Below are 13,289 nucleotides of genomic sequence, written 5' to 3'. Positions count from 1 at the left end.
GGTGGCAACGCGCTCCGCTGCCGCGTTGTCTCCTCCGACGAAGCTGTCCTTGTCGCCGTTCGTCCGGAAGCTCTGTAAGTCCTCCAAACCCCTCTCCCTTTCTGGCTAGAGGAGGCAAGCGCGCTGGAGCCGCAGCCGCGGCTTCCAGAGGCGCCGGAATGAGCGGCAGAGGCAGGGCTGGCTGCTGCTGCTGCTTCTCCCTCTCGCTAGCTCGCTCGCTCGCTCTGAACTACCCAATGAAGGGTTGCTTCACTGGGAGGGATCAAAAGAGCAGCGAGGGGTGTGGGAAGGGAGTGGGGTGGGAGAATTGCAACAGTGGAGAAACTGAGGTCGGGCTGCCTTTAAATGGGAGTTTTTTAAAAAAGGTTTCAATCCAAGTGGGGGGGGGGAAGGAAAAAATCAACTCCTCCTGATTCCCGAGGAAATCAGAAGCAGATTTCAAGACATTTAATCACACACAGGGTGTCACTCTTGTGTGTGTGTGTGTGTGTGTGTGTGTGTGTGTGTGTGTGTGTTATGCTTTTCAAAATCTGCTTCACCCAACAAGGACAGCGAATTTGGGTTTCCTGTAAATTTCCCAAATGGAGAAGGATTGATTGGCAAAAAAGGGGAGGGGGAAGGGGTGGGCGGCTACCAAAGGAGCGGAGAAGAATGGCATATTATCTGGCAGGGGAGGGGTGGCAGGAGGGAGGCAGCCCTCCATTCCTCCCTGGATAGTTTATATAGATCAGGGGTGGCCAACTCCAGAGAGACTGCTTGAGTTGTTGACCTTTTTTTAGGGAGATATATGGTCCGTTTTCTGAGGAACGAACAGAAGCAGCCACTAACGTTATGGAAAGGGTTAAACTCCGGCTTCACTTCCGCACAGGGAGAGAGGGCGGGGCCAGAAGGGCAGAGCCTCGCAGGGATCGACCAATAGACTAACTTGCAGGTTAGCTGCAACAGAATATTCTAAAGTAGAGCGGTTTGAGAATTTGTTGAATATAAAACATTTTTACTTGTCCTAGATACCTGCGTGCTTTGCTGATTACTGGATCCATGGTCCCTTGTGTTCACATTAATGTTTGCATATCGTATGACTTATGAGGCTCAACCCAAGGCTGCACTTCGACACCCATTTATACAAACCTAAGCTCCATTGGGTATTAAAGATACATAGGCTTGCAGTGCAGAGAATTCTTACATTTGCCCTCTGCTCCATGAAGGGCTGAAGGCTTCCTCACTCAGCCCCACACCCAAGCCCCTCTCCCCAGAGAACCCTGTGAGGCGCAGGGGGATGATGGGGGACCCTTGTAAATCCATCTTCCTGAACAGCAGCTCCAAGCGTTTGGCAATATTTGTATGTTAAAAAAAAATACTGTCTGTTACCAGAAATCATTTTTCAATAAATTGTACAATAATTGTACATTTGAATATCTACTTGCCATTCTGACTATGTTTCTGCTTTCAGAGCTAGTTATTACTTACATTATTACAAAAAACAGTAATAATTGAATGCAGTGACAATAATTTATGATAATAAAGAGTGGACACATAGTCCTACAGATGCAACCGGCCCTTTGAGGGTGACCAAACTGCTGATGCGGCCCCCGATGAATTTGAGTTTGACACCCCTGATCTAAGGCAAGGATGCCGAAACCCAAGGTCACCCAGATGTTGATGGTCTCCATCTCCCCAAAGGTGGGGGGATTCAAGTCTGGCAACATCTGGAGGGCCAGAGGTTCCCCACCCCTGGTCTAAGGGTACCAGAGTTCATGGCAGAGATGAGATTCAATCAGGCTTGTGTGTTTTTCTGATTCGAAGCTGAGCCTCCACAGTGGATCAAGTCTAGCCCCACTACTATGCCCTTGGCCTTCCCATTGCACATTGCCAAGTTTCTCTTCTCTGGGAGGTTTCCACCACTTGGCATTCCTTCCCTGTCATGCAGGAATGCTTTTATCAGAATCCTAATAAATGCCTGTTTTCATAGAATCATAGAACTGTTTGCCTGGCACCTTCAGGCGTCAGGCAAAAACGTTCCTTTTTAACCAGGGCTTTGGTTGGTCTGTTTGACATCCTGTACCCTTTTAAAATGCGGCTCTTTTCTGGGGGAGTATTATTGGGTTGTTGTTTTTATTCTGATTATATATGTTGTGATCTTTTATGTGAACCGCCCTGAGACCGCCAGGTACAGGACAGTATATAAACTCTATTAATAATAATAATTGGAAGGGACCGTGAGGTGCGAACCTTTTGCAATGCAAGAATCTTTCACCCAACGTGGGGCTCAAACCCACAACTCTGAGATTAAGAGTCTCATGCCCTACCGACTGAACTATGATTATTTGCCAGGAGGATGACTCCCCAGGGGCGAAACTAGGCTTTATTTCATACAGGTCAAAGACCCAGTTTGGCACCCCCATGCACATTTGCGTACACACACACACACACACATACACAGGCTGGGAGCCTCAATGGCACCCCTCTGGAAGCTTCATCGGGGCAATAACCCGAATAGCGCTCCCCCTAGCTACAGCCCTGCGCCTCCCCTCCTTCTAACTACTGGAGAAGGGAAGGGAATTGAGTGTGTGTTGCAACCACTGCTACCTCCCCCACCTCTCCCCTCTTAGGAAAAGCTTCTTCTACAGCTGCCAGACAGGCAGACTTTCAACAGGTGAAGCTGTTCCCCATTTCCGAGGTGCAGCAATAGGAGTGGGGAAAGGCTTCACCAGCTGTACGTCCGATTCCTCCTAGTAGTGCAGTGCCAGCACATTTGCAAAGCTTAGCAAAGCTCGGACATCTGAAGGCAGCCCTGTTTAGGGAAGCTTTTAATGTTTAATAGATTATTGTATTTTAATGTTCTGTTGGAAGCCGCCCAGAGTGGCTGGGGAAACCCAGCCAAATGGGCAGGGTATAAATAATAATTATTATTATTATTATTATTGCACGCTCACTGCAACCACCCAGTTTGGCGCAATCTGGGTCGGATAATAATAATAATTATTATTCTTAGCAGGGCCCGGCATGATTTCAAACTGGATGCCTTGAGACACCTGTATTGCAAATTGGCTGGACTGGCTGAGCCTTAGAGTCCCCTCCCAACTCTCCCATTCCATGCTTTCCATCCACGCTGCTGCCCTGAAGGCCCAGCAAGGCCCCACCTTACCGGCAAAGTTCTTGGTGAAAACCAGCGTGACGAGCACGATGGGGATGAGGACGGTGCCGATGGTGACGACGCGGTCAAAGGGCAGCTCGAGCTTGAGCTGCAGCAGCAGCGCCGCCAGCGAGCCCGCCTTGTCGTCCTGCGCGCCGGGCAGGATCAGCTCCTTGAGTTTCTCGCCCGCCAGCAGCGCCGTGGCCATGTCCGGGTGGTTCTCGATGATGTGTTGCATAAGCGGCGGCGCGGGTGGCTCTCACCCGGGCGCTCCTGCCTGCAGCGGGGGAAGCGTCGCCGCCGCCGCCGCCTGGCCGGAGGTGGTCCACGAAATCCAGGAGAAGATCCAGCGGATCCCGAGCCGAGGAAGATGGTCCCGGCCTGCGGGGAGGGAGGAGGAGCGACACCGGAGAGCGATGAGAAAAAGAGAGGGCGCACGTGCGGACCAAGGAAGGCGACGAGGCACCATCTCCCTTTTTGCGCAACAGCCGCGTCCCTAGCGAGACTGCGGCAACGGCGATCGGGAGTTGCCCTTGGCGCCCGCAGCCGCGGATCTTAGTGCCCGCCATCCCCCTCTTCCCAGGCCTCCCTTCCCCAGGCGGCGGCGGAGATTAAGCACCGTGCAATACCGACGAGGTGCCGGAGAGGCGCGACCCAGATTGCGCCAAACTGGGTGGTTGCAGCCAGCGCGCAAAAACCAGCGGGCAGCGCAAGCGCCGTGGGCGTAAAAAACAAACAAACAACCCTGCGTATTTAAGAATAATAAAAAAACCAGCGCGGTAAACATGTTATCGCGGCTCTGCTGCGTAATAAAAGCCTACCAGAAGCTGGTTATATATAATCTCTATATAGAACATATTATGTATATCACACACACACACACACACACACGACACACACAGATGTACCGGTATGTACCAAGAAGCTTGTAGCAGAACTAGAATTGTTCTTTTCCACTTACCTTGCTGGAAGTCTTTTTTTAAATCCCCGCGCTTCTCCTGCTCCAAAGCCGAGAGAGGAGCACAAGGGTGACTCGGCAAAATCAGAGAAGGGGAAAAAATAAAAAAATAAAAATCCGGCTGCAGCAGGCTGGCTCACTTCGGCCTTCACATGGTACTTCCTCTTGGTCCCCAAGTCTAGTGCAGGATCCCACCCACCCCCCTCCGAAGAAAGGAGGGGCGATTTGCAAAGGGCAGTTGCACGAAAGGAAGCGTCCTCCGCGGTAGCCGCCGCAACGAGCAGTTGGAGGAGGCGCTTTGCAGCGGAGAAGGAAGCCCCCCAGCGGAATGCAATGGGTTGAACGCCGCCCAGAGGTCCTTTAAGGTCTCCGTTTAAACATCTGGAATTGGTGGAGCTGCCAGCAGCAGCAGCAGGCGGGGCAGGGGTGGGGGGCTTTGCTCCAAGAGAGGAGGGTGGCCGGGAGGAGGCATGAGCTGCAGGAAGCTCCCGAGTCACCCAGAGCAACACGTTGTGCCTCGAAGTGGCGACAGACAGCTTCTCCTGCCGCTGGCGCGCTGCTGTTGCTGCAAACGCTCCCTGGAAATGGTTCGGCTGCATCTCCGGCTGCTTTTGAGACTGGCAGCCTGGTTAGAAGCGACGGAGGAAGCCCCTTTGGAGAAAAGGGTGGCCAGGAAAGCCGCCTCTGGGCCTCATTGTGGAGGCACCCAAAGGAACGCGGCGGCGAGCGCTGAAGCGGCGCAAATGCAAACCAAGAAGGGGATTGACTTCGCTTGCTAGACGCCCCATCCTCTTTCTCCCCTCCTCATCCTCCCTCTCTCGACACCTAGCTCTTGTTCTGCAATGGCATTAGTGCAGCCAGGTCCTCTGCATGTTTACCCAGGAAAAAAATCCTGCGGAGTTCGGTGGGTGTTTGCACTCCCGTGCCACGCGAGAGTGCATAGGGACTGCAGCCCTGGGTGGTTAGGATAGCTTTATAATTAATGCCCCCCAAATCCACACTAACACAGTTGTGTCATTTTAAGACTCGAATTAATAGTCTTGCTGGAAGGCGAGTTCTTGAGATGGCAATGTGCATTGCTTCCCTTAAGGCAGGTCCGAGGACAGTCCTTACTCAGTGTGGAGCCTCTGACCCAAACTCCACTGCTGTTTCCGAGCCATAGCCCCAGCATCTTTAGGTAACGTTCCCTTGAAACACTTTGCGGGTCTGGGGAGGGTGCGCGCGCGTTCCTGCGACTGCGAAGATAGACCCGTGTTTGTTGGGAAGTGTTTGGTTACACCCCAGGCAGATGGATCTACAGTACAGTGCAAACCTGCCTACTTGTACTGGGAGCCAAGCCTCAGTGGCCACATCGGGTCCTACTCCGATGTAAGCGCATATAGGATTGCAGCTTTAGAAATGGAAGTGGTCTCTGTCTTGCAGGGCGTCAGGCTAAAATAATGTACATACATACGATCACAAGCCACAGAACCTTAACACTTGGCGTTTGTGTTTTTTTAAAAAACCATGCATTTCTACTCATTTTCATAATTGTAGATCAAATCTCCCAATGGCCTTGAAGATGCATACACAAAGCAGACTCGAGTGCTTAGGAAAGCAACTATTGTTTGTTATTAAATTCCTTGCTTCATAGGATAATGTCTGCCCATTCACCTACTACCCTTCAGTGGAATCTGATACTGTACTTCCCTTTGAGGGGGTTTTCTTACATTCTGTGAAGTCTGCTTAGAATGCAGTCTACCACACTGCACTAAATAAACAAACTGAACACATTTATGCAAACAATTAGATTTGCATAATGAATTCCTATCGCAGAATTATTATTTTTTAAGTACAGTATACAGCCTTTGATATTCTGTGTCCGGTTACTTCTCCTATCTTTATTGTATTCATATTCCATGAGGAAGTTTATCTGTGCATACTGATTTTAATTCCACAAGGAAGGTTAGGCAAAGGGAGTGACTAACCTCATGGCTGAGCAGGATTTGAACGCAGTTATCCTGGGCCAAGCCCAACACAATGGTTTGGCTCACATGTGTGAACAACTGAGTGTACTCTCAGAGCTACAATTCCCAGAGTGGTTTAACAATCCACGCCCTTCCTTGGGAACTCTGGAATTGTATCTCAGTGAGGGGGAATAAGGGTTTCCTAACCCTACAACTTTGGGCAAAACTGAAAAAAGCTACACAACTTTGGCCATAAAAAAGAAAAAGAACAGCTCAACTTTGCAAAAAAAAGAAAAAGAAAAAAAAAGCTCAACAACGCTAGCATAGTGCAGGTGGGACCTCAAAAAAATTGCATCTGCTTCATTCCTCCCTCTAGCTGTCTTGCTGCCATGCTATCCGAAACAAAGCAGCAGTTGGCTTAGCATTACTTCCAAACCTGGGCTGGATCTAGACTCGTCAAAGAAGCGTTTCAGTTACTGTAAACGCGTTGTAACGGGTTGGCAAAAACGGAACCCCACAGCGCCACCTGGTGTCACAGTGTTATAATGCATATACAGTACATTGCACATAAAGCACTTTTTCTTTGCCAATATAGCTGAGTCCCTGATCTCATGCTTTGTCTCACTCCAAAGAAACCATAAGCTTGTTGGTGGCCAGGGTCTGTATGCCATGTATACTTGGTAGTAGAAATAGTGATAGGGACTTTGCTACTTTGCCTCGGATTCCACCTGCCTGTATGGAATATTATGTAAGCAAATATAAAAGTACACAGTACTGTACACTGTATACTTGTAAGCAAATGCAAAAGGCACGGCAACTTACAGTGAGAACTGAGAACTATGCAAAACTCAAGACAATGGATCTTCTTGTTATATTATAGAGAATGGGAATTCTTTAGTTTTCCAGATATTGCTGTACTACAACTCTCATCATCCCTAATTGTCATGCTGGCTGGTGATAGGCCCCCATCTCTGTTCTAGAGCAACAGAACATTTCTGATTCTGCTGAAGCTAATGACTGAATTAAATCTGATTGCAAATACACAGCCTAGACTGAGTCATTAATACTTGCAATGACTCATCCTCCTGAATAATTTGTGTATGTCACCCAGACTTCTTGCTTTAGTGTTACTTGATTTCCCCCCATCACCATCTAGGCCTCACTATTTGTCCAGACTTAATATTAGAGTATTGCCGCTAAAGATCTGTACATTATCGGTGAGCTGTATAGTACAGATGGCAGAAGGGTTAATTTGCTAGTTGAATTAAGTAAATACAGTTCAAGTAAAACACTAAGTGCAACTTTCCCCATCCCTTGAATTTCACCTTTCTATAAAACCAAGGAAGTGCTTTCTCTTAAAATCAGCCTTTTTGCAGAGGGTTCAGGTAAAAGGTATATTATACCTTTTACCAGTATAGTTCAAGTTGTACCTGCCATTTTTGCTTCCCCGGGTTGCCTCGGGCCTGGTGAAAATCCAGTTTGACTGGTGTTTCACTACACAGCATGCTCAAATGCTATAAAAACAACTATTTTTAAGGGGGTGGGAATGTTTGTTGTGAAAAACAGTATCATAGAATCGTAGCGTTGGAAGGGACCCTGAGGATCATCTAGTGAACTACACACGATGCAAGAATACATAGCTGTCCATTGTGGGGATCAAACTCGCAAACTTGGTGTTATCAGCATCATGCTCTAACCAACCGAGATTGGCTCTGATATTCCCATGCTGGGTGTCTCCACCATCAGCCATGGGGGGTGGGGAATGGGACAGGTTCTTCTGGATTTTGACCCACAAGTTTGGCCTCAATGGGGCTCTATATACATCACCAAACAAATGTGGAAATAATTTTACGTCTTGCTGGCACTGCTTCTTCAATAAAACCCCAAAGTGCCTAGAGCAGACTCACAAAGTTTGCATTGTTACAAACAAATGCCATCAAGATTCAGCTTCAACTAATTTATAACAATTTAGGCGAATGCTTCCTTGAGCTGCTGAATCTGGCTTCTGATTTCTGCCAGGTTCATGCATTTGAGAAAACCGAGGTGAGAAGTCAAAGGGGAAATTCAACAACGGGTGCTCTGTCAGAGCAACATAATTGCATACTGGTGTGAACCACAAGAAACTGTTCAGTGGTGTCAGAAATCTGTGCAAAGCTGTAAAGTCTTCTCCCCCCCCCCCAGATCTTGGATTATTTTCTGCAAAAGGTTTTCAGTAGAACATCTGCACATTTATTAATGCATTTGTTAACAGAAGGTGTATGTCTCCTGAGTCACCTGATGACGCAGATGCTCTCATTGAGGTGGAAGGATTGCTTAGGTAACTGCCTTATTTAATTTAGAAAAATAGAGTTATCCAGGTGTTAGCACATCCTGCATCTGTATGTACAGTACTCTAGCCACATAATTCAATTAAATGGCATCCTACAGAGCCTCGAACTTGCAACCTGCGACTTCTGCAAAGGCAGGCTCCACTCTGAAAACATTCATTTTAGAGGGCATGTTTAGGCTCAGAATACATAGCAGACTCATGCACAGCATATCATTCAGATATAGACACTGTCTGGGGGGGGGGGAGCAAGCCTTATGCATGAATTTTGGGAGACAGCAACTTAAGCCCTCTAGCAATCCTGGAGACACACACACACACCCTGATCCGATTTGTGGCCCTGATTTGTAAACGTGGATTGGATCCATTCTGAACGGATCAGGAAATCCCATAGACTTGCACTATGAAACCAAACGGCCATAACATCCTTGTTTGTTCACAAGGGGGCATGAAATTTGGGGACATGGTAGAGCTAATCAACCTGGCCATGTTTCAGATGGGTAGGACCAGTAATTTTAATCCTGACCACCTTTAAACATTGCTTTTAAAAATACAGAGTGTGCATGCTTGTCATACAAACACACTGGCTGGATTGCCAACTCCCTTTCTGAGCTTTCCTGGGTATTCAATTGGCATTGTGCTTCAAGAGATTTCAGAATGTCTTGAAGATGACGAACTCTTTAATTGTTCATTACAATGCCAGTATACCCCATTAAATGAAGGCAACAAGAGACATGCTAGTCTTCATAGGCGCCACGGAGCTGGTAAAATTGGCAAGAATGGCACAGTGACTCCAACATCACAAAAATGATTTTCAATTGAAAGGAAAAACTAAAATGTACTAGGGGCTATAATTGAGTGTATAAAGGAGCACCACACAGCTCTTTTAATGTTTTATGAAAAAAATGTCACATGCATCCCTATCAAATATCCGTTGCTAGCTTTTTAAATAATTTAGAACTCAAGACAGAGGGAAGAGATGCCTCTTTTCCAAGCCATAGAAAAAAATATATAAAAGACCAATGATTCAAATTATCTGCTATCAAAGCTCCTCACAGTAATTAATAACAGCTAAGGTTTTGCTAGAAAAGGGTTTGTTTGTAGGGGAAATGAAGCAGTGTAGGCCCTGATTGCTGGTGGTGGATAAAGGAAGGCAGGAATTAAGTGTCTGATTCATTCAAAAATGGTGCCATAGGCAAGAAAATGATGCCTCGACAACCATAGCTGGCAAGTTTTCCCTTTTCTCGCGAGGATGCCTATTCAGCATGAGGGAAAATCCCTTTAAAAAAGGGATAACTTGGCAGCTATGCCAACAACTTAACCTGCGGAAAAACATTTTTTTGATAAAATCCCTGACCAGCGGGTCAGAATTTCACCAAAAATCTGACGTTCTCCAATTCACTCAACAATGGTGCCAAACTGTTGCAAAGACTCCCCTGATACGTTTGGCGGGGAAAACAGAGGCCTTTTTTATCATAGGAGATAAAATCAGGCCTCAACAACTTAACAGGCAAAAAAACATTTTTTTTAAAAAAATCCCTGACCGGCAGGTCAGAATTTCACGAAAAAATCTGACGTTCTCCAATTCACTCAAGAATGGTGCCAAACTGTTGCAAAGACTCCCCTGATATGTTTGGCGGTAAATACAGAAGGGTTTTTAACATAGGAAATAAAATCAGACCTCGACAACTTAACCTGCAGAAAAACATTTGTTTGAAAAAATCCCTGACCGGCGGGTCAGAATTTCACCAAAAATCTGACGTTCTCTAATTCACTCAAGAATGGTGCCAAAATGTTGCAAAGACTCCCCTGATACGTTTGGCGGTGGAAACAGAGGGGTTTTTATCATAGGAAATAAAATCAGGCCTCGACAACTTAACCTGCGGGAAAACATTTTTTTAAAAAATCCCTGACCGGCGGGTCAAAATTTCACCAAAAATCTGACGTTAACCAATTCACTCAAGGATGGTGCCAAACTGTTGCAAAGACTCCCCTGATACGTTTGGCGGGAAAAACAGAGGCCTTTTTTATCATAGGCAGAAAAATCAGGCCTCGACAACTTAACCTGCGGAAAAACATTTTTTTTTGAAAAAATCCCTGACCGGCAGGTCAGAATTTCACCAAAAAACTGACGTTCTCCAATTCACTCTGGAATAGTCCCAAAATGCTGCAAAGACTCCCCTAATAAGTTTGGCGGTAGATACAGAGGGGTTTTTTATCATAGGAAATAAAATCAGACCTCGACAACTTAACCTGCAGAAAAACATTTGTTTAAAAAATCGCTGACTGGCGGGTCAGAATTTCACCAAAAATCTGACGTTCTCTAATACACTCAAGAATGGTGCCAAAATGTTGCAAAGACTCCCCTGATACGTTTGGTGGTAGATACAGAGGGGTTTTTATCATAGGAAATAAAATCAGGCCTCGACAACTTAACCTGCGGAAAAACATTTTTTTGAAAAAATTCCTGCCCGGCGGGTCAGAATTTCACCAAAAACCTGATGTTATCCAATTCACTCAAGAATGGTGCCAAAATGTTGCAAAGACTCCCCTGATACGTTTGGCGGTAGAAACAGAGGGGTTTTTATCATAGGAAATAAAATCAGACCTCGATAACCTAACCAGCGGAAAATGATTTTTTTGAAAAAATCCCTGAGCGGCGGGTCAGAATTTCTCCAAAAATCTGACGTTCTCCAATTCACTCAAGAATGGTGCCAATCTGAAGCAAAGGCTCCCCTGATACGTTTGGTGGTGGAAACAGAGGGGTTTTATCATAGGAAATAAAATCAGACCTCGATAACTTAACCTACTGAAAATGATTTTTTTGAAAAAAACCCTGAGCGGCGGGTCAGAATTTCACCAAAAATCTGACGTTATCCAGTTCACTCAAAAATGGTGCCAAAATGTTGCAAAGACTCCCCTGATACGTTTGGCGGTAGATACAGAGGGCTTTTTATCATAGGAAAAAAAATCAGGCCTCGACAACTTAACCTCCGGGAAAACATTTTTTTGAAAAAAAATCCCTGACCGGCGGGTGAGAAATTCATCAAAAACCTGACGTTCTCCAATTCATTCAGGAATAGTCCCAAAATGCTGCAAAGACTCCCCTGATAAGATTGGCGGAAGATACAGAGGGGTTTTTATCATAGGAAATAAAATCAGGCCTCGACAACTTAACCTGCGGAAAAATATTTTTTTCATAAAAACCCTGACCGGAGGGTCAGAATTTCACCAAAAATCTGACGTTCTCCAATTCACTCACGAATGGTGCCAAAATTTTGCAAAGACTCCCCTGATAAGATTGGCGGTAGATACAGAGGGGTTTTTATCATAGGAAATAAAATCAGGCCTCGACAACTTAACCTGCAGAAAAATATTTTTTTGAAAAAATCCCTGACCGGCGGGTCAGAATTTCACCAAAAATCTGACGTTCTCCAATTCACTCACGAATGGTGTAAAAATGTTGCAAAGACTCCCCTGATACGTTTGGCGGTGGAAACAGAGGGGTTTTTATCATAGGAAATAAAACCAGGCCTTGACAACATAACCTGCGGGAAAACATTTTTTTGAAAAAATCCCTGACCGGCGGGTCAGAATTTCACCAAAAATCTGACGTTCTCCAATTCACTCAGGAATGGTCCCAAAATGTTGCAAAGACTCCCCTGATACATTTGGCAGTGGAAACAGAGGGGTGTTTATCATAGGGAATAAAATCAGGCCTTGACAACATAACCTGCGGGAAAACATTTTTTTGAAAAAATCCCTGACCGGCGGGTTAGAATTTAAACCAAAAATCTGACGTTCTTCAATTCACTCAATAATGGTGCCAAAATGTTGCAAAGACTCCCCTGATACGTTTGGCGGTGGAAACAGAGGGGTTTTTATCATAGGAAATAAAATCAGGCCTCGACAACTTAACCTGCGGAAAAACATTTTTATGAAAAAAATCCCTGACCGGCAGGTCAGAATTTCACCAAAAATCTGACGTTCTCCAATTCACTCAAGAATGGTGCCAAAATGTTGCAAAGACTCCCCTGATACGTTTGGCGGTGGATACAGAAGGGTTTTTATCATAGGAAATAAAATCAGGCCTCGACAACTTAACCTGTGGAAAAACTTTTTTATGAAAAAATCCCTGACCGGCGGGTCAGAATTTCACCAAAAATCTGACGTTCTCCAATTCACTCAAGAATGGTGCCAAAATGTTGCAAAGACTCCCCTGATACGTTTGGCGGTGGATACAGAGGGGTTTTTATCATAGGAAATAAAATCAGGCCTCGACAACTTAACCTGCGGGAAAACATTTTTTTGAACAAATCCCTGACCGGCGGGTCAGAATTTCACCAAAAATCTGACGTTCTCCAATTCACTCAGGAATGGTGTCAAAATGTTGCAAAGACTCCCCTGATACGTTTGGCGGTAGATACAGAGGGGTTTGTATCATAGGAAATAAAATCAGGCCTCGACAACTTAACCTGTGGAAAAACTTTTTTATGAAAAAATCCCTGACCGGCGGGTTAGAATTTAAACCAAAAATCTAACGTTCTTCAATTCACTCAAAAAAGGTGCCAAAATGTTGCAAAGACTCCCCTGATACGTTTGGCGGTGGATACAGAGGGGTTTTTATCATAGGAAATAAAATCAGACCTTGAGATCTTAACCTGCAAGAATTTTTTTTTTTTTGAAAAAATCCCTGACCGGCGGGTCAGAATTTCACCAAAAATCTGACATTCTCCAATTCACTCAAGAATGGTGGCAAAATGTTGCAAAGACTCCCCTGATACGTTTGGCGGTGGAAACAGAGGGGTTTTTATCATAGGAAATAAAACCAGGCCTTAACAACATAACCTGCGGGAAAACATTTTTTTGAAAAAATCCCTGACCGGCGGGTCAGAATTTCACCAAAAATCTGACGTTCTCCAATTC

General features: G+C 45.6%; 1 protein-coding gene across 3 annotated transcripts in view; it reads right to left on the bottom strand.

The window, feature by feature from the left end:
• PANX2 (pannexin 2) overlaps nt 1-6,323 on the bottom strand; it is a 36,861-nt gene extending 30,538 nt beyond the window's left edge. Inside the window, exons 1-2 of one of the 3 annotated variants that reach the window (XM_035128399.3) lie at nt 4,095-6,323; nt 3,146-3,514 (exon numbers count right to left, since the gene is read on the bottom strand). In XM_035128399.3, the coding sequence (XP_034984290.2) occupies nt 3,146-3,371 (226 nt within the window). In that variant the 5' untranslated portion in view covers nt 3,372-3,514; nt 4,095-6,323. The remainder of the gene's footprint in view (nt 1-3,145; nt 3,515-4,094) is intronic. The other 2 variants (XM_088676591.1, XM_088676592.1) reach the window with 2 other exon arrangements.
• Nucleotides 6,324-13,289: the final 6,966 nt, after the last annotated feature.

The sequence above is a fragment of the Zootoca vivipara genome, chromosome 9, assembly GCF_965207765.1.
Source record: "Zootoca vivipara chromosome 9, rZooViv2.hap1.1, whole genome shotgun sequence".
Taxonomy (NCBI): Eukaryota; Metazoa; Chordata; class Lepidosauria; order Squamata; family Lacertidae; genus Zootoca; species Zootoca vivipara.
This window is presented reverse-complemented; position numbering and strand designations above follow the sequence as displayed.